We start from the raw sequence: 25522 nt of genomic DNA, 5'->3' as shown, positions 1-25522 counted from the left end.
AGTAGGTGCACACTTCCCGATGGCGTCAGAAAAGTGTGACCTTTCCAGCCAATGGCAAAGAAGTTTAGGAAAGTGACTTGCCCATATAAAAGGCATTTTCCTAAACATTTGTTGTTAGTTTTTGCAACTTGATAAAAACTTTTCAAGAACTCTTGCAAAGGCTACACAAAGCAAAGGCAAAATTATTCCAAGGACAACAGCAACATCTGGAGCTTTTCGTCTAGTTGTTTAGGAATTTATTCTCTTGTTCTTAAACTGTAAACCACTCCTAACTCTATAAAGGAATTGGTGTGTTGTGTTAGAAGTCTAGGTTGTCCAAGTGGGATAGCTTAGTGGGTAGATTGTTTCTCTACTTAGGCTTGTTGAGCAATAGAGGACTATTGCTTAACGGTAAGATTGATAACTCTTTCTTACGTTTGGTGTAATCGTGTTTCGCTTTTGCTTTTGAATATTAGTGAAAACGATTGAAAATCCTGTGAGACAGGTCGTGGTTTTACTCCCTTAAGCAAGGAGGTTTCCACGTAAAATCATTGTGTTGATTTTACTGCATTTAACTTTCTGGTATTTTTCTGAAGTAAAGTAAGGGACCTGGTCCATTACTTTTTAAGTGAAGGCATACATTCTATCAAGTGGTATCAGAGCAGGCACTACCTATTTGGTTAACACCAAGGAAGTGATTTTGTTCTAGAATGACAGCTCCACTTAACCTCGAAGAAAGTCAGTCATCACACAGACCTCCTTGTTTCAATGGACATTTCTACAGTTTGTGGAAAGTTAGAATGCACGATTACCTCATGGCTGAAGATAGCGAGTTATGGGATATTATACTAGATGGATTTTTTGTTCCAATGATGGAAGAAAAGGATGGAGAAAAGACCATTACTGTTCCAAAGCCCAGGCAGAAATATGATGATGCTGACAGGAAAAAGATTGAAAAGGGTTTCAAAGCTAAAACTCTTCTGGTCTGTGGGATAGGACCTGATGAGTACAACAGAGTGTCAGCCTGTGAGTCTGCTAAAGAAATTTAGGATTGCTTGTTGACTGCACATGAAGGAACTGAACAAGTCAAAGAATCTAAGATTGACATGCTCACCTCACGATATGAGAACTTCAAAATGAAGGAAGGAGAAATAATACATGACATGTTCACCAAGTTGTCTTCCATTACAAATGAGCTGTGAAGTCTGGGTGAACCTATAAGTATGACCAAACAAGTCAGGAAAGTGCTTCGAATTCTTCCAAAGTCTTGGGAGAGCAAAGTTGATGCCATTACAGAAGCCAAGGACTTGAAGGTGCTGACCATGGATGCCTTGATTGGTAATCTTAAAACACATGAGATGAATCGAAACTATGATTTGTCAAAAAAGGAAGCCAAGAAGGACAAGTCATTGATGTTGAAGTATAAATCAGATGAAGATTCAAGTGATGATGATGATATGGCATATCTCATCAGTAGATTTCAAAAGGTTGTGAGAAAAAACAAAATTTATAAAAGAGGAACAAATGGGACTCGAAATGCTGCTCAAGGTGATACTTGCTACAAGTGTGGAAAATCTGGGCACTTCATCAGAGAGTGTCCTTTGTTCAAGAATGAAAACAAGGAACATCAAAAACACAGGGGTGACAAAGAAAACAGAAGGGACCTGGTACCTGGTAACAGATATCGTAAAGTTGCTGCTGATATGGTTGTCAAAAGGGCTCTTGCTGCATGGGGGGATTCTTCAAGTGATTCAGAAGATCCTGATGAGCCAAAAGATGTGTCTATGGTTGCTGTGCATGAGGAGGAAACTATCTTCAATGAAATGTTTGCTCTCATGGCACATACAGAAAATGAAGAAGAAGACAATCAGGTAACTCTTCTTGACATGAAAAATGACTTGGATAAATATTCTCTTAAAAATTGAGAACCTTGGCAAAAGTCATGCTAGATTCTGTGATAGAGTTAACATCTGAAAGAGATACCATGAATGCTGAACTTGAAATTTTAACTGAAAACAAAGGTCAATTTGAAGACACAATGTCAAGAATGGTGTCTCTAGAGTTAAATAACTCTGAACTTAAGAACCAGTTGTGTCAGATTACTGAAGAAGCTGAAAAGCTGAATGGAAAGTCAAATAGTCTGCAAGCTGAAATTCAAGAAAAATTGAAAAACTCTGAGAAAAATCTTAGTCTGTCACTTGAAAAGAGTAACAAATTAGAACAGGATATTGTGAAACTTAAGGAAGAGCTTGAAAATTCTCTTAAGTGGACCAAATCCTCAAAGTTGCTGTCAAATGTGACAAATCAGAGTAATTTCAATAAGAAAGGACTAGGAAGTCTGAACATTAGTCCTCCTTATAATCCTCACAGTAAGTATGTGTTTGTGTCTGACAATCTGTTGTGTCTTCATTGTGGTAAGAACGGACATTTGAAGAATGAGTGTGTTAGCTGGAGAAACTCGTGTGAAAATTACTCTAATTATGCTGAAAGACAAAATGTACCAAAAGAGAGACCTGGTCCTACAGAGCCTGTCTCAACTCACAGATTTTCAAAGAAAAAATCTGTTCCTGCTCATATGTCTTTTGTTAGAAAGCCTCAAAGTCTACCATATTGGACCAAGTACAATCTGATTACTCCTTTGTCTGCCTACTGGTAACTCAAGCTGAAATGGGTTCCCAAGCTTAACAAGTGATTTTTGGGTGCACGTGAGTGAGAGGAGCAGCAGTCAATGTTGGTATATGGATAGTGGCTGCTCTAAACATATGACTGGTGATGTAAAGAACTTCCTCTCACTCAAGACCCTCCAAGGAAGAGGTGTCTCATTTGGTGATGGCAAGAAGGGTACATTCTGGGAGTTGGCAAAGTAGGAAGATCTCTTGAAGATTCAATTGACAATGTTTACCATGTGGATGGGTTGAAGTACAGCTTGCTAAGTGTGTCACAAATCTGTGACAAAGGAAATGAGGTCAAGTTTACTTCTGAGAAATGCACTGTGGTGAGTTTAACTACAAACAAGGTAATTCTCACTGCACATAGAAGTAAAAATATGTATGTGGCAAACTTGGAAATCTCTCATGGAGATGACTTAACATGTCTCAGTGCTCAAAATGAAAATGCTGATCTCTGGCATCGTAGGCTGGGACATGTGAGTTCATCTTTATTGAATAAATTGATTTCAAAAGACCTGGTCCGAGGGTTGCCCAAAATGAAGTTTGCTGAAAATAAAATATGTGAAGCTTGTGTTAAAGGAAAGCAAATCAGATCATCATTTAAGCCCAAGAATCAGATAACATCATCAAGAACCTTAGAGATGCTTCATATGGACCTTTGTGGACCCTTGAAAGTTCAAAGCAGAAATGGCAAGAAGTACATTTTGGTGATTGTTGATGACTATTCAAGATACACTTGGACGAGATTTTTGAGATAAAAGGCAGATACAGCTGATGAGCTGGTGGTATTCTTCAAAATGATTCAAACCAAATTGAATCAAGTTGTTTGCAGCATTAGATCTGATCATGGGACAGAGTTTGAAAACTCAACACTGGATAGATTCTGTATGGAAAATGGTAAAAGCCACAACTTCTCTGCTTCAAGAACTCCTCAACAAAATGGAGTAGTGGAGAGAAAGAACAGAACCTTGGTGAACATTGCCAGAACTATGATTATTGAATCAAATCTTCCTCAAAGTTTCTGGGTTGAAGCTGTTAACACAGCATCTCATGTTACCAACAGGTGTCTAATAAGAGCTGTGTTGAATAAGACTCCATACGAACTGCTCAACAACAGGAAGCCAATGCTGAACTATCTTAGAGCTTTTGGATGCAGATGTTTTGTGCTGAATAATGGGAAGGATGATCTGGGAAAATTTGATCCCAGAAGTGATGAAGGAGTATTTGTTGGATATTCTTCATCCAGCAAAGCCTACAGAATATTCAACAAACGAGCACAATGCATTGAAGAAAGCATTCATGTTGTTTTTTATGAAAATGGAAGCTTGAAGAATGATGGATCAAATGATGATGATGATGTGCTCAAAATGCTAAAATCCAAGAAGATTGAAGGTGCTGAAACTGATGCAGATCAACAACTGAAAAATGATTGTGATGATCAGAATCACAGTCTACCTGAAGAGGATGCTGAGGTTGAACAGGATGATAGGGTACCTGGTACTACTCAAAACTCCAGCCAGAGTACATCAGACTCCCCAGGAGATGATGTCACTCCTGATGAAGAAGATCATGATGATCTACCAAATCAGTCTGCTGCAAGGTCAAGATGGAAGCATAGTTCATCACATCCTCTTGATAATCTCATTTCTCCCTTGAATTCTGGAATTCAAACTAGATCAAAAACAAGAAATCTAGTTGTATTCTCAACATTCATATCATCCATTGAGCCTAAGAATGTTAAAGAAGCATTAGGTGATGCAGACTGGATCAATTCTATGCAAGAAGAACTTCATCAGTTTGAAAGAAGTAAGGTATGGTACCTGGTTCCTCGACCTGAAGGCAGAACAATAATAGGAACCAGGTGGGTATTCAGAAACAAACTTGATGAAAATGGAGTTATTACTAGAAATAAATCCAGGCGGGTGGTGCAAGGATACAATCAAGAAGAAGGAATTGACTATGATGAGACTTTTGCACCTGTTGCCAGAATGGAAGCTATTAGAATCTTAATAGCTTTTACTGCTTTTATCGGGTTCAAGTTGTATCAAATGGATGTGAAGAGTGCATTTCTGAATGGAGATCTTAAAGAGGAGGTGTATGTCAAGCAACCTCCTGGTTTTGAAGATGCAGAGCTACCAAATCATGTGTTCATATTGAATAAGGCACTATATGGTCTGAAACAAGCTCCAAGAGCATGGTATGAAAGGTTGTCAAAGTTTCTGCTGAAGAATGGTTTCAAAAGAGGCAAGATAGACAATACTTTGTTCTTACTAAAAAGAGAACAAGAATTGCTTATCATTCAAGTTTATGTGGATGACATAATTTTTGGAGCTACTTCAGAACATCTTTGTGAAGAATTCTCATCACTGATGGGAAGGGAGTTTGAAATGAGTATGATGGGTGAGTTGACATTCTTCCTGGGGCTGCAAATCAAGCAATCATCAAATGGAATTTCAATATGCCAGGAGAAGTACATCAAAGAGCTGCTGAAGAAATTCAATACATTTGATTCCAAACCTATTGACTCTCCTATGGGAACAAATTCCAAGATGATAGTAGAAGAATCTGATCCCCTTGTGAATTAGACAATGTACAGAGGAATCATTGACTCCTTGCTATATCTGACTGCTAGCAGGCCTGATATTGTGTATAGCGTTGGAATGTGTGCCAGGTTTCAAGCATGTCCTCGTGATTCACACCTGAAGGCTGCAAAACATATTCTTAGGTACTTGAACAAAATAGGGGACCTGGTTCTCTTTTATCCTGCAGGTGATACTTTTGATCTGGTTGGTTTTGTAGATGCTGATTTTGCAGGTTATCAAGTTGACAGAAAGAGCACCTCTGGAAGGTTATCCTGTTGTTCTCAATTGTTGTGGATCAGGCAACACTTAGAAGATTTTGGAATCCACATCAAAGCAATTCCTCTCATGTGTGACAACACTAGTGCTGTGAGTATGGGAAAGAACCCAGTTCATCATAAGAGAACAAAGCACATTGATGTCAGACATCATTTTTTGAGAGATCATGTTGAGAAGGGTAATATTGTGCTCACATACTGTCCAACGGAGGAACAGATTGCAGACATCTTCACCAAGGCTCTGAGCAAGGATCAATTTGAGAGAAATCGATTAAAGTTGGGGATGTTGATCTCCAAGTGATACTTTTAGCCTTCAACAGTAAAACTCTTTTGATGGTTAGAATTGCAGTGCAGGTATCCGTTGTGTGAATTTTAAATATCTGAACAAGATCACTTTTGTATCTTTCGTAGGTATACTCTCAATAGGGACCTGCTAACCAAAAGAAGAGACTAGAACAATTAAGGAATGAAGTTAAACTCTATCATGGTACCTGGTACCTGTCCAGGTTAGCATTTTTACATTAAATTTAAATTAAAAATTTGACCATTGAAAATGCCACGTGTCAGTCATCGGTTACTCTGACCGATCAGTCCAATCGTTTCTCCCTCAAACGACGCATCTAATCAAGGACCTGGCACCCTTTCACTTCTTTTAAAAAGGCCTTTTTCTTTTTGGAACTCTCATCTGTCTCTTAACTGTATCTCTCTCTTTTAATCAAAAGGCTTATCAAATTCAAAGGCAAAATCTATCCTCTTCTTCCCTTTCTTTTCAACGAAACCTTCCAGTATCACAAACATGTCTTCTTCTTCATCTTCTTCTAAGAAAATGTTGGATGCCCTTAGTGAAATTGAGCCCCCTTGCATTCTATTCTCCAACAACTACTCAAGCCAGACTTCCTCCCCCACCCAGTCCTCCATAAAATACTCCTGATGACCCTTTCTTCTCCATAGATCTGAACACTTCTGCAGTGCCCACTGGACCTGGTCCATGTGAAGACATGTTGCCTGACAACATGTTTGAAGGAGATCTACCAAAACATAGGGCTTCTGAGTCTAATATTCTGGCAGCGAGTGAGGAACTGGTAATTGAAAGTCTGGCAATGATGCGAGAAGAGGCCAGAGCAGAAAACACTGATGTCCTGGAAGGAGAAGAGGTCAGGCCTTCTCAACCCATTTTCGATAAAACCCCCGATTTGGGGCGGTACTCTTCTTTCTCTTCATCTGAATCTGCAAGTGAGGAAGTACCATTAAAATGGAAGGTTGAGAGTCGAAAAGGGAAAGAAAAGGTCGTGGAGGAGACTCCTAAGAGACGGCCTAATACAAGGTCTGCTGCACAAAAATTGATGGTAGATGCTTTGAAGGCAAGCGCACACTCTGCTGCTGCAGTCAGAAGTGCACGAACCTTCAAGGTATCAAATTTTAGGATACCTAAAGAAAAATTGGTTGAGTTGTCTGGAGAAGAGGTTGAAAAGAAAAATAACAAGAAGAAGTCAGAAAAGAAAAGGGAAAGGGTTACAAAGAAGGTTGAAAAGTCACAGTCAAAAGGAAAGAGATCTGAGAAAAAGAGAAATCGAACACAGGGACCTGGTCCTCAAGCCAGGAAAGTTGAGAATGTCAACTTGCAGGAAGTAGTTGACAGTCTGAGAAAACAAGCAGTTCTCGCTGGAAGAGTGTTTGATATGGGGATTATTACTCTTCCGGGCATGGATTCTCTGCATGACATGGTGGAGATCCAATCTTGGCTGCACCTGTTCAACAAGAAATCCCCCATACTCCATGACGAAGAGGTTCGTGAATTCTATTACAATGTTCAATTCATGGAAAATGGGAGTCTCCTCACACGTGTGAACAATATTGCTATTTCTTTTTAAAAAGGTGGTGTTGGGCAGAATCCTCAGAGTGCCTACAGAGGGGACCCGATCCGTGCTGAACAAAACTTGCTCTTCAGAATTTGCATCCCTGATTTCTAAGACTCCCACAACTAAGGTTACTGGGATCTATAAGAAAATTATAAAGAGTGAGTATCAGCTGGTCTTCGAGTTCGTCAACAAGGTGGTTCTTCCTCGCACAGAAAAGAGAACACTTGCTACTGCTGCTGACTTGTACGTAATGGAGATGCTATGCAGCTTTGAGGCTCTGAGCCTTCCTAGTCTCATGATTGAACACATTCACAAAACAGTTATTGAGAGGAAAGGAGTACATGGAATGGGGTATGGATACTTTCTCACTAAAGTATTCAAGCACTTTCAGATTCCTCTTGGTGTTGGAAAGGTGGGGACAGTTAAACAAACTATCTCTGAGCATACCTTGTTTGAATGTGAATGTATTGAAGGCAGAGGCTTACCAAAAAGCAAGATGGCTCAACTTCTTGAGGACCTGGATCAGCTTAAGCATGAGATTGAAGAACTCACTGTGCGGTTGAGTAGTAAAGAGGTTGAAATTGCTATACTCAAAGCAGAGCTGCTTACTGCACAGAGTGAGGAACCTGGTTCTTCAGTTGTACAAGCTCTGGAGAAAGAGAACAATGAGTTGAAGGCGAAGATAACTGCCCTGCAAGAAAAGGCCATCAAGGATAATGATGTTGTCAATGCACGACTCACTCTTGTTATCCGGTCCCTATCTCAAACTCCCCCCCTCTTCCTAAATTGTCAATCAATCCTTTCTTGTGTCATTTTTTTTGTGTGGCTGATCATCGTGTTGATGAATTTTTAGTTTGTCTTTAATGTATTTATGTTATAATGGCATGTTGGTTACTTTATTCATTTGCTGTTCTTCCTATGTTCTTTTGCGATTGCTCTTCCTCTACTGTTTGATTGCTTATTCGCTCTGATCTTGCTCAGTATTTATGTTAACTCAAATGGTTTACTGCATATCTTTTTTATGATGCCAAAAGGGGGAAGTAAACTGTTAGTAGCTAAATAAGGGGGAAGTAATCTGTTAGTACCTAAATAAGGGGGAATATACAGTAAGGGGGAATACACTGTCAAGGGGAACAATTCTGGTGAAGATCTCAGATCATATCATTGTTTGTCATCATCAAAAAGGGGGAAAATGTTATTTGTAGTTTTGATGATTTGACAAACTTGGGGACCTCATAAAGGTACCGGGTTTTCTACTTGAGTATTGCAGTTGTCTTGTTTGAAGTATTACAGATGAAACAAACCCAGGGACCTAGTAGAGGTACCAGGCTCTCATGATGATGAGTCAGTTGACTGCCAGCTGGAGACGGTACAGAAAGTAGGTGCACACTTCCCGATGGCGTCAGAAAAGTGTGACCTTTCCAGCCAATGGCAAAGAAGTTTAGGAAAGTGACTTGCCCATATAAAAGGCATTTTCCTAAACATTTGTTGTTAGTTTTTGCAACTTGATAAAAACTTTTCAAGAACTCTTGCAAAGGCTACACAAAGCAAAGGCAGAATTATTTCAAGGACAACAGCAACATCTGGAGCTTTTCGTCTAGTTGTTTAGGAATTTATTCTCTTGTTCTTAAACTGTAAACCACTCCTAACTCTATAAAGGAATTGGTGTGTTGTGTTAGAAGTCTAGGTTGTCCAAGTGGGATAGCTTAGTGGGTAGATTGTTTCTCTACTTAGGCTTGTTGAGCAATAGAGGACTATTGCTTAACGGTAAGATTGATAACTCTTTCTTACGTTTGGTGTAATCGTGTTTCGCTTTTGCTTTTGAAGATTAGTGAAAACGATTGAAAATCCTGTGAGACAGGTCGTGGTTTTACTCCCTTAAGCAAGGAGGTTTCCACGTGAAATCATTGTGTTGATTTTACTGCATTTAACTTTCTGGTATTGTTCTGAAGTAAAGTAAGGGACCTGGTCCATTACTTTTTAAGTGAAGGCATACATTCTATCACTGTGTTTATGCATGTAATCAAAACTTGTCTGGTTAGTCATGTCACATCATCATGTGTGAGAATAGCTTAGTTATAGAGATAAATTTAAGTCTTATTTTGTGAAATGAAAGTCAATTTAACCTAAATAATGCACCTAAATGTAAAATATTGTTCTTAATCTCCCATATTAAGCTTTAAACTGTTTTGTTGGCTAATTGTAACTGCAATATGATGCCTTAAAAGCTTAAGTTGGGGAGTGTTGGATGAAAGGAAAGGTGACAATAGATGTTTTAAAAAGTCAAACTTAAATAACTGTGGAGTTAAAAATGAAAAGTAGAGAAGTACTTAATTTAAACTTTTAACTTTCTTTAAGTTATTTTAAACTAATTTTAATTTTTCTTTTAACTTTGTCAAATACTCCAAAAGCTAAAATAACTCAAAAGTAGGTATAACAAAATTTTAAGTCAATCCAAACAGACTTGTAGTACCAAAGAATTATAATTTTATTGGCCATGAAAAAGTTGTTTCAACATCAGAATTACAGAAAAGATTAAAGATATAAGCAACTAATTAACTTCTCAAAAATGACATGAATTTTGTTGCAGCACACTGGTATTCTGTACCTTCTGTAGTTAAGTTTAAAGATTTGATTAACCTCTAAAGAAAAAAAAATAATAGGAGCAATTAATGCATTTGAAAAAGATTAAAGAAGTCTATGAAACTCAGGATCTCCTTGACATGAGTGTACCGAAAAGTTTAAGCTCCAACTTTCTCGATGTTTTCTGAGACAGTTTTCATCCTTGGTCGAATATCTGGATCTGCCTCGGTGCATGCAAGAGCTATATGAAATACAGCTAGTACTTCCTTCTTAGCATGGACTTCTTGAAGCAACATTGGTTCTACCATATCCGACAGTGGATTTTGCTCCTCGAATCCCTTTCTTACCCATCTTACAAGATCTGGAACCTCCGTTGAAGTGGATGTTGTAGGAACTGAGAGGTCTGGAGACTTTCCAGTCAGCAGTTCAAGCAAGACCACCCCGAATGAGTACACATCCCATTTTTGTGTTGGTCTATTACCAGTGATTCGAGCTTCTGGTGCTCGATAGTTATTGGGACGTTCTGGTTGAGCAGGCTTCAAGTAAGGAAGAGCTCCACCCATAAATCCACCAGAAGAGGAGGGGTTGTTTCCCGTGATATTGATTAATCGATTGAGACCAAAATCAGATATATATGGCTGCAGTTCAGTATCAAGGAGAATATTGGAAGGTTTGACGTCTCCATGGACAAATTTCCTTGGGCTACACTCATGGAGATAGGCTAAACCTCGCGCTGTTCCCTTAGCAATTTTCAGTCTCGTTGACCATGTTAAACTAGGTGATGGTTGCCCATTTCTCCCTGTATAAAGGCAAATGAGATTGTCATCACAACATTTACCACAGTATGACGAAGAAGATACAAGTTAATAACTTTTCAGCTCAATATTAACATTATAGTTGAGGCAAATCGTTGTTCATATTAATTTGGTCAATATCAATCAGCTAGAGCATGAAACTACTGTCACTACGTCAATACATTCAGATCGAGCACATGGAAAAACAATTTGGAAAAAGAGATGCAGAAAGAAAACACTCTTCAACTTCTTCAGAATGCAAAAGGTAAGTTACTGTACTGTCAAATTCCAGCTACATATAAAAACCGGATATTAAGAAACTGGGAACATCAAGTACCAGTAGAAAGCAAGCAGTTACTCTTGGGTAACGAATGTGTTATAGATTCATAGTGACATGTATATGAGGCAGTGAAGTAGATATTCATAAATGTAAACAACGATTTGTATCAGGGGAAAAAATCTAATTTTTTTTAAAGAATATAACATTCACGCAGCTATATCAACAGCTACAGTGCAAAATTCAACTGCAGAACACTAATTTTAGAAAATTCTAAGTCTAGAATCCATGTCAAGGAAGTATAAGTCCCAGTTCATGCTTGATGGAAGTTACAAGACCAGATACTGCAGATTCCAGTTTGCTTCGAAAAAGTAAAAATCTGTACCTGGCGGAGTGATTCTCAAATTCTTGAATATAATGTATGCAAATCAGGTAATACATCTCTAAAAGACATAATAAACACTGTAATATCTACATTCTGTTAGAGTGATAGAATATGTGACTCCACAACTTAAGGAATTGACCTAGTACATAACATAATTCAGTTCTTGGCCCCTTGTACTTATCGGTTTGCTTCTAATTGATGATAAATCATTCTCCGCAAGGTTTATAGGGGCAATCAACCATATGTCATGTGGACAAAAACAGACTAAATTCTTCAAAACATGCCCAAATGCCTTTCTACCAGGTTCAGTATGATGTCAACATATGATTATTGCATCTGCAGTAAATCGTTGAAGTCCGCAAACTGACTTTAGCTGGATCACTATATGTTAACATACTACGATGTGCTTTAACTGTCCATTAATAATGGATGGAAAGGTTATGTTTTTGATTTACCCTTCATGCAGATAACTTTTCATCTATGATACATTATAAAACTTTATTATCAGCTAATACAATTAGGCAAAAATCCTACGCAAAGTATCAAGTCGCAAACAAAACTCATCCTTCGCTAAAGAATTGCAAGCACAAGGAACACATTCAATATAAAATTATCACTAGATGGCATATAAATAATTGCTATTCAAAATCATCAAGGAACGCACAAAAGCTAATTGTCATTATTTTGTCATCGGGCATATATTAAACAGTTATAATAGTGAACAAATACTAGAACATCCCAAACTCCTTACTAACCTAATACTAAAAGTCTTTTACTGTATTTCCACTCCTCAAAAGAGTGATCAATAAGTAAAATACCAATCCAGCAAAAGAATCACTTTGCACAAATCAATCTTGGAAAGTTCGAAACATCCATCAGTGTATCATGCTACTAAACGATAAGAATATAGTATACCCCGATATCAAAAATATGAATGTGTTAATGATTCTTTCAACAGGTAATATCTACTATACAAACAAAACTGAAGATGTTTTACTATAATGAAAAGCTCACCGTGAAGAGCAGAAGCCAAGTTGCCATTGGAAATGAAATCACTAATGAGAAGTTTCTCATCAGGAGCCCAATAATAAGCTCTTAACTTCACAACATTAGGATGCTTAACCCTTCCGATTGCCTGAATCTCAGCTACAAACTCCTTATATCTCTGTTCCCCACCTTCCCCTAATCTCCTCACTGCCACTGGGATACCGTTCCCAAGCACAACCTTGTACACTATCCCCAACCCACTCTTTCCCAATACATAAGCAGAAGCCCTCAACAGTTCATCAAGCTCAAAGCTAAAACCTTTATCGATAGCCACAAGATCACCCTCCCCACTACTAACACCACCACCACTAGCCCCACCGCCACCTCCCTTCTCAGACTCAACTTCCGAATCATTACTCGGAAATCCATTAATACATGGGAAATCACAAAGCATTCTCTTCTCATTCCCACCAAATTTCCCTTTGCCAGTACAGCTACAACCACCAGAGTCTTTCTTTTTCCAATACAAGTAAATAATCACTAGTCCTATAAATGCCACTCCAAATGCATCAGCCAAACATATCAATAAAATGAATCCAGGTTTTAACCCCTTATGCGAACTCGTTCCCTCGTTACCCGATGAACCCTCAACTTGTGTTGAATTGTTTGAACTATTTTTACAGTTTTTTTGTAAAGGAAATCCACATAACAAGGGATTATTCAAAAATGCCGTCGGACCTTGATTAGCAAAAGAACCCGTCTGAGGAATTTCACCAGATAAATTATTATTCCTTAGATCAAAACTAACAGTTAAAGGCAAATCACCTACAGATTTGGGAATTCTTCCACTAAAATGATTAAAAGAAAGATTCAAAGTCCCAGATAATGACTTCAATTCACCAATATCATGAGGAATCGAACCATTGAACAAATTCGACGATAGATCAAGTTGTTCCAAATTCGCCAACTCCGGGAACACCCCCACCGGAATCTCACCGGAAAATTTATTCCGAGCTAAAATAAGCCTCTGTAACTGCCTACAATTACGTAGATCCTTAGAGAAAGTTCCAGAAAGTGAATTATCAGAAATATCCAAATTTTGCAAACGAGGAAGATTACAAACAGAAGGAGGAAGTGTACCAGAGATATTATTATCATACAAATAAATACTATGAAGCGACGTCGCATTGAATAAAGGATCAGGGATAGAACCGTAAATATTATTTCCATGAAGATTCAGTCGCCGGAGATAGAGTAACGTTCCCAGCTCAGACGGTAAGTATCCCCGGAGATTCTTACCGGAAAGAGTAATCCCAACGACACGTTGCTCTGAAGAACCAGAAATGTTAGCACATGAAATGCCACTCCAAGTACAAGGAGTATCATCGTTTTCATTCCAATCGGAGAAAACATTGTCTGTACCACCACCGCCGTCATCCATGGCGGATTTAAGAGATAAAAGTGAAAGTCCGTCGGAAGTAAGAGAAATTCCGGTATGAAAATTGAGTAAAACAAGAAAAAAAGCGTATATCCTCCACATTATTTGTTATTTTTAACAAAATTGAGATACAAATGAAAATAATATTTTGATGAACTTGTTATACAAAAATTTAAGAAAGAAAGGATACAATGGGGAGTTGGAGATATTTATGTAGGAGAAAGAGACAATAGCAGAAAGAGTTTGATTACAAAGGGGGTCCACTTCGCGCCCTTACTAACTGAAGTAGTAGTACAGTTAAAGCAAGCGCAATTTTCTTTTTTTACCGAATCAAATAGTAACAAGTAAAAATAAATGGATAAATATTTATTTGGCTCTGACTAATTAAGTGTTATTTGACCATAAGTATATTTGGAAAAAATAGTTTGATCATATTATTTAGAAAATTATATTTCACAAATTCTAGAAAACTAAAAAATTTTTAAAAATATAAAAATCATATCAAATTTTTATATTTTATAAAAAATAAACAATCAGCGATATATTTAAGTATGTAAATATTGTACCAATCTTTGTTATATTGTTGTTGATTGTCATGAATTATTTTATCATGTTTATTTTTTTAACGGAAAATGTTAACTATAGAATTGTAAGGATAATTTTAATAATTTATTGAATTTATAAATATAAATTATATTTTATAGCCTTGTTATAGTATAGGTATACAATTATTTTACTATTAACAGCTAAATATAGGTATACATTTATTTCACTACGGCTATAAAAATTTAAGTGTATAACTTGTCAAGCTTATGATCTGAAGATTATCGACTCAAATCTTGTTACTATCTAATCAGTGAAATATTATTTATCAGGATAGAAGACCGGTCCCGACCTATCTGCGGAATGGGTTAGTGTTCACTTGGTTGGTTTATCACCTTACCATAATGACTATAAATTTTTCAGACAAATATTATTACTATAATTTGAATATTGTATATAAGATTATTTACCCTTCAACGTTTAGGTACTTAATTTTGCTTGTGAAAGTAACTTGTATTAAATTTAAAATGATTCAAGTGTAAAAAAACTTTTAAATAATTAATGTAAAAGTAGAACTTAATTCTGTGCAGTAATCCTAAATTTATAAAGTAGATAGGATTAAACGAAGTTGAGTTTCTAGGGTAATTTATTTATTTGTTTGAAATTTTATTTTTTTTAATTACATTTTATTTACAAAAAATTAAAAATCATAACAATTAGGTACTTTTTGAATTGTGGTAGTGTAATTATTTTTATGGAGAGAATAGTACTTGCGTAGCTTTCACTTTCACTTTGAAAGAAACTTGACTTTTCCCACCAAAAAATGATGGTTATTAAATAGTACTAAATAGTTTATTGTCTCTATATTTTTTTTCTATTTTGTACTTTTGTCCCATTGGTAATGTTATTTAGCCAATTCAAGCTATCTTTTCATTAAGCATCCCTTAATTATTATTTTTTGTTATTTTAATTTTGGCGATATTATTTCATTCCTAATTAAAGATTTCAAATTTGAGTTTTATGTTTAAAAAAAGTTATGTTGGAAGAGTCTCTCTTAAATAGGTATGCAGTTTCTGATTTGAATTTAGTCAAAATTTCAATACGAGCATTGAACACTGAATATAAACTCAAAATAATAATTATCAATTCAAATAACTAATTTGTTGATTATACATTTTGATGTAACTAGAAAAAATTGGGATTCGTATGTTATAATTGATCAAGTATATATTATTTTATCGTCCTTGAAACTCACAAGTCATATGAGTGAGCAATATACAACATTTTAACTATTCCCTCGTATTAATTCATCATTTTTTTAATACGATCACTTTTATTTTAATTGAAATTATAAATAAGACGATAACTTTACTAATTCATTCCTTAAAAGATTTCTTGAAATTTTACAAATGAATACTTTCAAAAAGAATTAAATGTAAAGGTAATATAGAAAAAAATATTATTTTCTTTTTTTATTTAATAAGGTAAATAACTAAGACATGAGACAATTCTTTTCATATAATGATCAACAAATATGAAACATAAAAAATATTACTAAAAAATTATCATTATTTAGATATTCTTTTAATAATATTATGAATTTTACTTTTTTTCTTTGTGATTTTCGACACCATTTTGAGATGTAAATAAAGAAATTGACATAATTATATTCATGCAAATACTTGGTTTGTGCATCGTGGATGTAAGTTGATGGTTGGGTTAGTTTCTATATTCCATGGATAATCGAACAAAGTAACATATTCTCTAAGGAAATAAATATTACTCTTATATGCACATGAATTTAAAAATTTATGAGTGGTATTTAAAATTTGATTAAACTTTTTTATATTTTTTATGGACCATGGATCAATATGATATGTGAATTGTGTCAACAGGGCGATTTAATTTTTAAAAGAATTATATTGAGATAAATCATTCAAATCTTGAATAAAATTCAATGATGATATAGAGATATATGTCCAAAAATTTGATTATTTATAATTGCATTAAAACTTAGAATGTTGCATTCATTGTGGTGACACACAACCATAATTCTTTAATCCTTAGTTAACTTTTCTACTTTCACAAAATAGAATTTTAACTATCAATTAAATATTCGTTTAATATATAGTATCTGCCCTATTCTCTATGATATCCTATCCAACCTTATTTGGATTTTTATATTTGCATACAATAATATTACATCATCTTAAGGTGTAATTTAAAGTATATCACTTTGTAGCCTCTACCTTTGTCACATACAACATCCCTAGCGGTGAAAATGAGCTCTCTCTTGATCATGTTGAACAAGTCCTCACAATTTTTGAGGGAGTGAAAAAAATAGAACCTCAATTAAATCAATTGAGTATACATGATAAATAATAAAAGAATAAAATTATCCAAAATATCACATAGTTTATTGAAGATAATTAAGTAAAAAATATTGTTTACTTATCCGCAAGACTATACTATATGTGTCTCTCGTACCAACGAGTGCAAAGATTCGAGGATTTCATATAAAATTATCACGGTCGTGAGAGAATCTAGACCTAAAGTAATAACAAATTATAACTAATAATTTAACAATTAATGAAAGGATACAAATGTAAGGACGATAAATAAGTCATAATCATGTCTCATACTCATAAAGTACAGAGAATATAACCAAAAACCTTCGAAATTTGAAAGTTAAAAGTACGATATTCTAATTTAATATATAAGTCTAAATCTATCAATACATTATCTAAAACAAAGTACATGAATAAATATAAACAAAAAGATATTGATATCGTAGGTCATTTAGAAAGCTCACTATAATATCTCATCAATCCAGAAACACACTTAGATAACTCCCTGAGCTTCACTCATATGCGGCTCTAAACCTAGACATAAAATGAATAGTACATATACTATGAATATAAAAACACGATTTACTCAATAAGTATCATAGACCGACTCTCTTTGAAGTAATAATGCGATTTTAGTGATTGAAAACTCAAAGTGTCAATATAACACAAGTATAGATTATAAAATGAATAATTAATTAACATTTCGAGTGAACGATTTCAAATTCAAAAATAAAACTTTTACGAAATATAATCACAATATAAATTTATAACACGATTCAACACAAAACGATAAATATAGTGGAATACAATGTGATATAATGTCATAAGTCATAACTACTCATAACCTTATGCATCAACTAAATCTGACCTACATTGGAATTTGAGTCCATCAATCCCCACATTATCAATTTGCATTTCTTGAAAATTATTTGAGCCCTTTAGTGCGATTGTGCTAGCACCAAATATATATATATATAAAAAAAAACAGTAGTCACCAAATTTAGTTTTCACCCTCCAAAATGGAAAATGGATGTAAGCTAAATATACAAATCATTCCTAAAAACACGTTACGAATTATTTGAAATACTCAAATCACCAATCTAAGGTTATGTTAATTTATTTTTGACAATGGTTAACACTTAACTTCAAATTAACTAGTAAGCTACTCAAAGGTCTGAACACTACTAAGGCTTCATGGAACAGTGTAAATTGTCCATCGAAAAATCACCTTTCGAACTTATTAGAACAATTAAACCTCAATTTGAAGTTCGTTTTTTAATTTTATTTACTTTGATCAAACTTCAAATCATAAATCATATTATAAAGCAACAAAAATATATTTTTAAGGAAAATAGGTTCTAAAACTCAAAACAACTGAACGAGTCATTACAATATCATTTGAAAATTATTCATATTGTACTAAGAAATACTATTTGAGAAAAAAATAGCATTTTTCTACTAAACTAACCATCATAATTTCAAACTGGAACTGTTTTCCTATGACTCAAATTGTGACTATCTATTCACAATAGATCTAGAACCCTTACTTAAATTCTTGCATACCACTATCACTAATCTATAACTTTAGGGGCTTACACCTAATTTAGACATGAGTGTTCATGGAAATTACTAAATCATGCATTGTATAATCATAACTTGCTAGTTGTTATGCTTTGCTTTGGAATTAATTCAAGCAAAATATAAAACACCATTATACTATAGACTATAATCCAATATAAATTAGTCAAATTGGGAAAGTGGAGCCCACTATGTATAATTCATATACACAATCAAAAAGTAGTACAACTAAGTGCTATTTGGAGTTTCCTTTTAATCAAAGATAACATCACTGCACTATGGAATTTTTTATTTTATATTTATATCATTTCTTCTTGGAATAACATGAATTTTCCAAAAGGAATTTTGGAACTTCCTTGCCAAGTAATATGACTCATAGAGTATAAACTTGTATTAATAATAAAAAAAAATGTCAAAGATATTTCTTTTTTAAAAAAAGGTATGAAAAATATTCGTAAAATATTTGAAATGGAGTAAAAATATCATACGTTAATAATTTAGTCAAAACATATTCATATCATCAATAATTTAATCCTAAAATATGCATGTCGTTAGTAGTTTGATCCAATTTTATAAAATCATTTAATACACGTTATTTTTTTCTAAAAATTATTACCTTATTGTTGTTTTGGATCAATTTTTTTTTTCTAGTGAACATATAATTTTTCATTTAAAACACAATCTTTTCTCTAATAAAACTATTGCAACCCTTCATTAATTTTCATAGATATTACTTACAATTAATTTTTATTTTGATAAAAATAAAATTCTTTTCTCTTATAAAACAGAAAATAATTTTATTACTTAACTTTTTTTCTGATTCGAGAAGGATCAATAAACATTTGTTCATATAATTTTTGGCTTCAAAGTTAAGATACAAACAATTATAAAGTCATAAAACATGAAAGTTTATTACATTGCTTCAAATCACGAAATATTTTAAAAAATTGTTGATGAATTATTGTTGAACATTTATTTCATTTTAACTTTAAAACCAAGAAATATATAAGAAAATATTTATCAGACTTCGATTTGAAAAAAAATAAGAAATGAAATATTTTTTATTTACTTTAAAAAATTATCATCAATTAAATTTAAATTAATGATGATGTTAGTATTATTGTATATATATGACTTGTATTATCGTATTAAAAGAAACATGAAGTTATACCCGAGGACTTCTATTGGTATGTTTTCTTGAGAGGCTTTGTGAAAGTTTATAAAAATACAATGCTAATTTTATTAGTATGTTATTACAAATTTAAATATATTAAAGAATAACTTAAAAATAATTATAATCAATAATAAAATAAATTAAAATAAAATTATAAATTACCTTTTAATTTATTAATTGAACAAATAAAAATTAAAGTTTTGTTTTGATGAATAAATGAGAGCGAGTAAATTTCATTTTAATTTTATTAAATTAATCTTTTCCTTGATTTGAGTTCTTTCGAAAGAATTTTGAAATTTTATAACATTATATTTATAATATTAATCTTTTTGTGAAACATGTATTTCGTGATGTTCATAAAATTCTCTGCTTATAATTTTTATGATTTATTTAATTAAAACATACTAAATTGAAAAATATAAATTAATTAATTCTTATTATATTAGTTTTATTATATTAGTTAAGAACATGTGTTTATTAGCTAATATATTTTTACTGTACAAGATATACCATAAATATTCAATTTAATATCATTTATAAAATGCCATTATTTGTCTAATTTAATTTTTATTTTATTTTTAGATAATTAATTTTTTAATATTCAACATAATTTTGTAATTATACTTGTACAATTAAATAGTACAATGTAACTACACTATGATAAACAAACAGTTCAATATAATTACTGAACTAATTATTATTATTATTATAATAATTGCGTCAATTTTAATTACCTGATGATTTCTAAATAGATAGAGGAGTTAATATCTTGAAAGATCATTCAATTTTAGGAATTGATTTAGCAAAGTCAGTAAAATTTGTTTTGTATCAATAAGATCACTCAACTTAGACATTTGTGTTAGTAAAATCATTAAACAAAATTTATCATTATATTTGTTTGTTTCATATAAAATAGACCCTACAAATAAATAAATTAAGAAAACTAATTTAATTTTTTTATGGAAAACTTCTTTAGTGAAACAAATACTTTTATCTTAACATACTAATTACTAAATAAAAAGAAACAATTAGGAGTTCTATTTATTGGTCCACTAATGTATGTTTTTGAGAATTAGCACAAATAAATTATCAATGAAATTTGTATTCACAAATCTAATTAGTACTCATTAGAGAATAAGAGTACTAAAATAATATTTAAAATTGTGACATCAATTAACTTTCTAAATATGTTATAACTGACAGTTTTTCTTTAACAATGCAAAAATTAAAGCAAAAAAATTAAGTTGAAAAATTAAAGTTATAAAAAAAGATCAAGATTAACAGTACCAAAATAATTTTAAGAGTTCAATGAAGAAGTACAATAATATATAACATGATCTTTATTTTTATTTTTTGAAAAAAAGTTACAAAACAAAAAAGACAAATATTAATAGAGCAGCGTTGTTTAATTTTTGCATTGTTAAAAAAAAGTTGTCAGTTATAACATATTTAGAAAGTTAATTGAGATCACAATTTTAAATATTATTTTAGTACTCTTATTCTCTAATGAGTCCTAATTAGATTTGTGAATACAAATTTCATCGGTAATTTATTTGTGTTAATTCTCAAAAACATATACTAGTGGACCAATAAATAGAACTCCTAATTATTTCTTTTTATTTAGTAATTAGTATATTAAGATAAACCTATTTGTTTCACTAGAGAAGTTTTCCATTAAAAAATTAAATTAATTTTATTAATTTTATTTATTTGTAGGGTCTATTTATATGAAATAACCAAAAATAGTGATAAATTTTGTTTAATGAATTTACTAACACAAATGTCTAAACTGAATGATTTTATCGATATAAAAATTTAAATTGAGTAATTTTTTTAATATCCAATAAACTTTAGTGACTTTGTTAGATCAAATCTTAAAATAGAGTAATTTTATTGATATAAAAATTTAAATTAAATAATTTTTTTAATACAAAATAAATTTTAATAACTGATAAATTAATTTTTAAAATTAAATTATCTTTTAAGATATTAACTCGCATAGAAAGGGTACGTACTAGACTGACTGTTGATTTCGTACATAAATGATTGTTTAGGTCACTAGACAAAATAAATGGGTGTATATATATTTAATAGAGAATTCTATGTGATTATGGGATCCATGATTTGACATAATTAAATTTTTCGAAAAGACTGGACCCCACCAACATCTATACCTAATCTTAGATCATTTATTACATTTTTTGTACAGAAAATGAAATACATTATTTGATTTTTAATAAAAAATTCATCCTCTTTAGACATTTACCCCTCCACTAATGGTTGAAGCATTGACATTAGTGTCTAAATTATTAATTTTTAATTTTTCATAAATAAGTAGCAAAGAAGTATTAAGGAGAGGGAAATAAACATCTTGATCATAGTGATAAAACGAGTTTTTTTTAACCTACTTCGTCTCAATTCTTATGATATTTTTTAGATTTTAAAAATTAATTCAGTCTAATTTAACTTAATTTTGTAATATATATTTATTAATATTTTTAATGGTCAATCAGTGTGACTTATAATATTTTTTTACAAAGTTACAAAAATATATATTTTATTTTAAAATTTTTTAAAGATTTTATTTTCAAATTTAAATTACTAGACTCTCAAACTTCAAATTATATCACATAAATTGAGACAGAAACAGAGTCAAAAATAACAATTAATTACTTAACCAATAAATTTACTTGGAGTTGGTTGGTTTGACAATTTTATAATATTTGGTTTGTTTTAATTTCAAATCTATTGACTCTTATCTTGATCTGAAATACGTTTAAAGAATGTTTAATCTGGACCATCATTTGAATTCCAGTTTGAACAAAAGAAAAATTCTTTGGTATTTAATATATATATATATATATATATATATATATATATTATAAAATAAAATTATACATTCTGTTAATCAAGTTGTATCAATCAATACTATATCAAAAGTTCCACTTTTTTGTCTTTTTTAAAAAAAAATAATTCTCTTCCATCATTGTTAATTGTTATTCTCTTCCATCATTGTTAATTGTTACAATAGTTTTTAGTACATTAATAGATATTTGATTAAAATTTTAAAATATTATTTTTATTATATTGATATAAAAGTTATCGCTGTTTAAAATAATTTTTTAATGTATTAAAATTTAATTTATTTTTTAAAATTAATTAAATTGACTATTGAAAAACACAATATGACGACTAAAATAAAATGTAGAGAATATTTTCTCTGCGTTCACTACAACAATTTTTGGAAATTCTCAATGTATGAGAATGACACAGAAACAAATAAATACAGTAGCAATATATGATAATTGTAAAATAAACTAATGGATTCAACGTGCACTTTCAGACAATTAAGTATGTTAGCTTCTAAGCATGTTTTCATGATTAGAAAGTGAAATATATATGATCATATTATTACTCAATTAAAATAAATATATTAAGCACTTTTTGTTATTTAGACAAATTATATATCATGATTTTGATCATTCAACGTTCAATAGTGAAATAATTACAAAATAAACTCGTGAAGCCACTTATAAGTTTTTTTTCCAATGACATAATTAGTTGTTTGACGATTTCACATTTTTCGTCAGTTTCTTACATATTCACACAATAAAGATTAGAGGAATTAATGTGTAATTTTTTTTGGGTAGTTTATCGTCTTTTTCTTTTGGTAAGATGACTTTATATTTATAACGTATTACGATAAACTTCAGCAAAATAAATATGACTACGAGTCAAAATTAAGTATATCGCATATAATAAGTTACTTTGCTACATATATACCGGGCAGCTCAACGGAATATATGACCTAAAGCCAAATCTTAAAAAAGGCCTAAATATATTTCATTCATTTTATTTTATATGTTTTAGTTTAACTCGATATATATGAAGTTTCAGATATTTTTCGCCGTTTCTTAGTTTGACACCTACTTTAGAACCACTCTTTTCTAAGTAGCTTCCTCGTAAACTAAGACTAAGGCACACATGATATCAAGAAGCTAGTAACTTCTTTTAGGTCATTAATTATAACTTGCATGAGGTATCGCAGTGGGGCATGTGTTCTATTCAGTTCTTGGGTCCGGTCAAACTTATAATTTGAAATTACATCTCTGTCTCTCATCTAACTCGAGTTGCTCTGCTCCTTTCACAATTAAAGTAGCTCGCTTCAAGAAGTAATATTATATCCCTAGGGGTATGTTATGAGCAAAAGTCCTCTTGCTAGTGGAAGTAAGCAGGGGCGGACCTAAAGTGGGTCTATATGAATCCACTTTATTGATAACACCGTGTGTGTGTGTGTGTGTGTGTATATATATATATATATATATATTTATTTAATTTTTTTATATGTATATATTAACTCTTGACCCTAATAACACAAGTGTGACCCTTGGTCGAGTGGTGAAGAGGGTTCAATTTTCCGAGCAACCTGAGTTTGAATCCTGCTGCCACATTTTAGTTTTATTTTTTATATCTTCAATCCCTTTTCGTGAAAATTCTGAGTCCGCCACTGAAAGTAAGAGTAGCAAGGTTAGGACCAACTCAGACACTAGGTAACAAAACGGTGTTAGTTCCTAATTCCTATAGTTTTTTTTGCAGTGCTTCTTTTACCCATTTCGACCAAAGGCCCTTCTTTCCTCATTTGAAGGACATTTTCTTTAGAATTTCTTTATAGAAAAATGAAATTTGTTGTTCAGAAGAGAATACAAATAATCGCTCGAAGCTAGAAGAAGATCATTGCTATCTTGCTATCTCAAATTCCATGTATTAATAAAGGGGTTTTTAAGCACTTTCGAGTTGCGTATTCAACTCACATCAAAATGTGAGAAGGATTTTGTGCCATTTAGAATCACACCATGATGTATATCCTCTCTTAGTACTAGACGTGCAAGACTTTTGCCACGAAGAGCTTCTTGCTCTCTAGGCTTGAAAGCAACGATCTGCCTCCTTTGACTCATGCATGCTTGCGTATAGATAGGTTATATACTTCTTATATTAGGATAATCATTGTGAAGGAATAGTAAGGGAGTGAAACTTTGATCTAATCTTACAAGTGCGAGGATAGTCCTTTGAATATCCATTGGAAATGTACGCTTGCATACTTGTCTATAGGTCAAATCAGATATGTAATTATTGAAAGAAAGAACCGACCACATAAAAAATTTATGCAAAGAAATAGAAATTCTAAGAAAACATTAATTAAAGATGAACCTGAAAAATGTGCATTTATGATTAGGCGGAGGCCTTACATTTGTAGGGCACTAACATAACTATTATTGACTTAAGCCTACACTTAATTCAAGATACGAAATGAGCAACAAAAATGATTGTCCCTATTGTATGTTAGATGGAGTCATATACAGGGCTAAGAATCTTACCATTACTTATATAGGAGTTGCGGTAGCACGCTCTAGGTCCACACATTAAATGAAGATAAAAAAAAAAAGAAGGGGAGGGTTCACCCAAATTTGTGGAGATAGGATGGAAGATTAAAAAAAAACACACTGTACTTTTAATAATAAATATAATCTATTCGAATTCATATTCAAAAATGAGATTATCAACTATACTTGACTGGAAAACCAATCAATCTACTCTTTTGGTCTCTCCCTTGTAACTTGAGAATTCATAAAAGAAGGTTTCATTGCATAGGAAGTAGTGCTTAATATCTCCTCCATTTTTTTATTTTAGAAAAAAAAGAGCAACAAAATTACTTTTAGGTAGTGGACTAAGCTCTTAGAGGGCATTCCGCAAAATGACCAGTGCAATTCGCTTATTTGTCGGTAGAAGGTTCAGATAAAGTAAGTAACTCGCAAAAAGGGAGTTTCCGTACCAAAAAAAAGATAGAATTACTAGAAAGATAAGAAAAGATGTTTAAGAGTGAATGGAGTTATAACCTCTAAGCCTCAAGGTGAAAAAATATAGCACCTAAACAAGGAGTAACTGTATAGGTCTAGTTAGGTGGAATCTAGTGTAGCACTGCTCACATGATAGTTAGTTGATAGAGAAAGCAAAACTTCTTACATCTCTATGACTCTTTGTTCTCTCGACCTC

General features: G+C 32.4%; 3 protein-coding genes across 3 annotated transcripts; 2 read left to right on the top strand and 1 right to left on the bottom strand.

Annotated features, from left to right (window-relative positions):
* The first annotated feature begins 689 nt into the window (after positions 1 to 689).
* On the top strand, positions 690 to 1028 carry LOC138348636 (uncharacterized). Its single transcript, XM_069298194.1, has one exon. It carries the CDS (start codon positions 690 to 692, stop codon positions 1026 to 1028), a length of 339 nt encoding a protein of 112 aa, XP_069154295.1.
* Positions 1029 to 1202: 174 nt separating this feature from the next.
* On the top strand, positions 1203 to 1904 carry LOC138348635 (uncharacterized). Its single transcript, XM_069298193.1, has one exon. It carries the CDS (start codon positions 1203 to 1205, stop codon positions 1902 to 1904), a length of 702 nt encoding a protein of 233 aa, XP_069154294.1.
* A 7924-nt stretch (positions 1905 to 9828) lies between these two features.
* LOC101265921 (receptor protein kinase-like protein ZAR1) lies at positions 9829 to 14008 on the bottom strand. Its single transcript, XM_004239153.5, has 2 exons — positions 12418 to 14008; positions 9829 to 10746 (listed from the first exon to the last, which is right to left on the bottom strand). The coding sequence occupies exons 1-2, from the start codon at positions 13928 to 13930 to the stop codon at positions 10106 to 10108; spliced, it is 2154 nt and encodes a 717-aa protein (XP_004239201.2). The 5' UTR covers positions 13931 to 14008; the 3' UTR covers positions 9829 to 10105.
* Positions 14009 to 25522: the final 11514 nt, after the last annotated feature.

Source organism: Solanum lycopersicum, chromosome 5, assembly GCF_036512215.1.
Source record: "Solanum lycopersicum chromosome 5, SLM_r2.1".
NCBI classification, from domain to species: domain Eukaryota; kingdom Viridiplantae; phylum Streptophyta; class Magnoliopsida; order Solanales; family Solanaceae; genus Solanum; species Solanum lycopersicum.
The sequence above is the reverse complement of the archived record's forward strand: the minus strand, read 5'-3'. Positions and strand labels throughout refer to the sequence as shown.

Bases quoted from the DNA above. Each gene is read 5' to 3' on its own strand.
- LOC138348636 (XM_069298194.1), top strand. From the start codon at position 690: ATGACAGCTCCACTTAACCTCGAAGAAAGTCAGTCATCACACAGACCT.
- LOC138348635 (XM_069298193.1), top strand. From the start codon at position 1,203: ATGACCAAACAAGTCAGGAAAGTGCTTCGAATTCTTCCAAAGTCTTGG.
- LOC101265921 (XM_004239153.5), bottom strand. From the start codon at position 13,930: ATGTGGAGGATATACGCTTTTTTTCTTGTTTTACTCAATTTTCATACC. The intron at 10,747-12,417 runs GTGAGCTTTTCA...GCCTTTATACAG, and splicing joins CTTGGCTTCTGCTCTTCACG to GGAGAAATGGGCAACCATCA.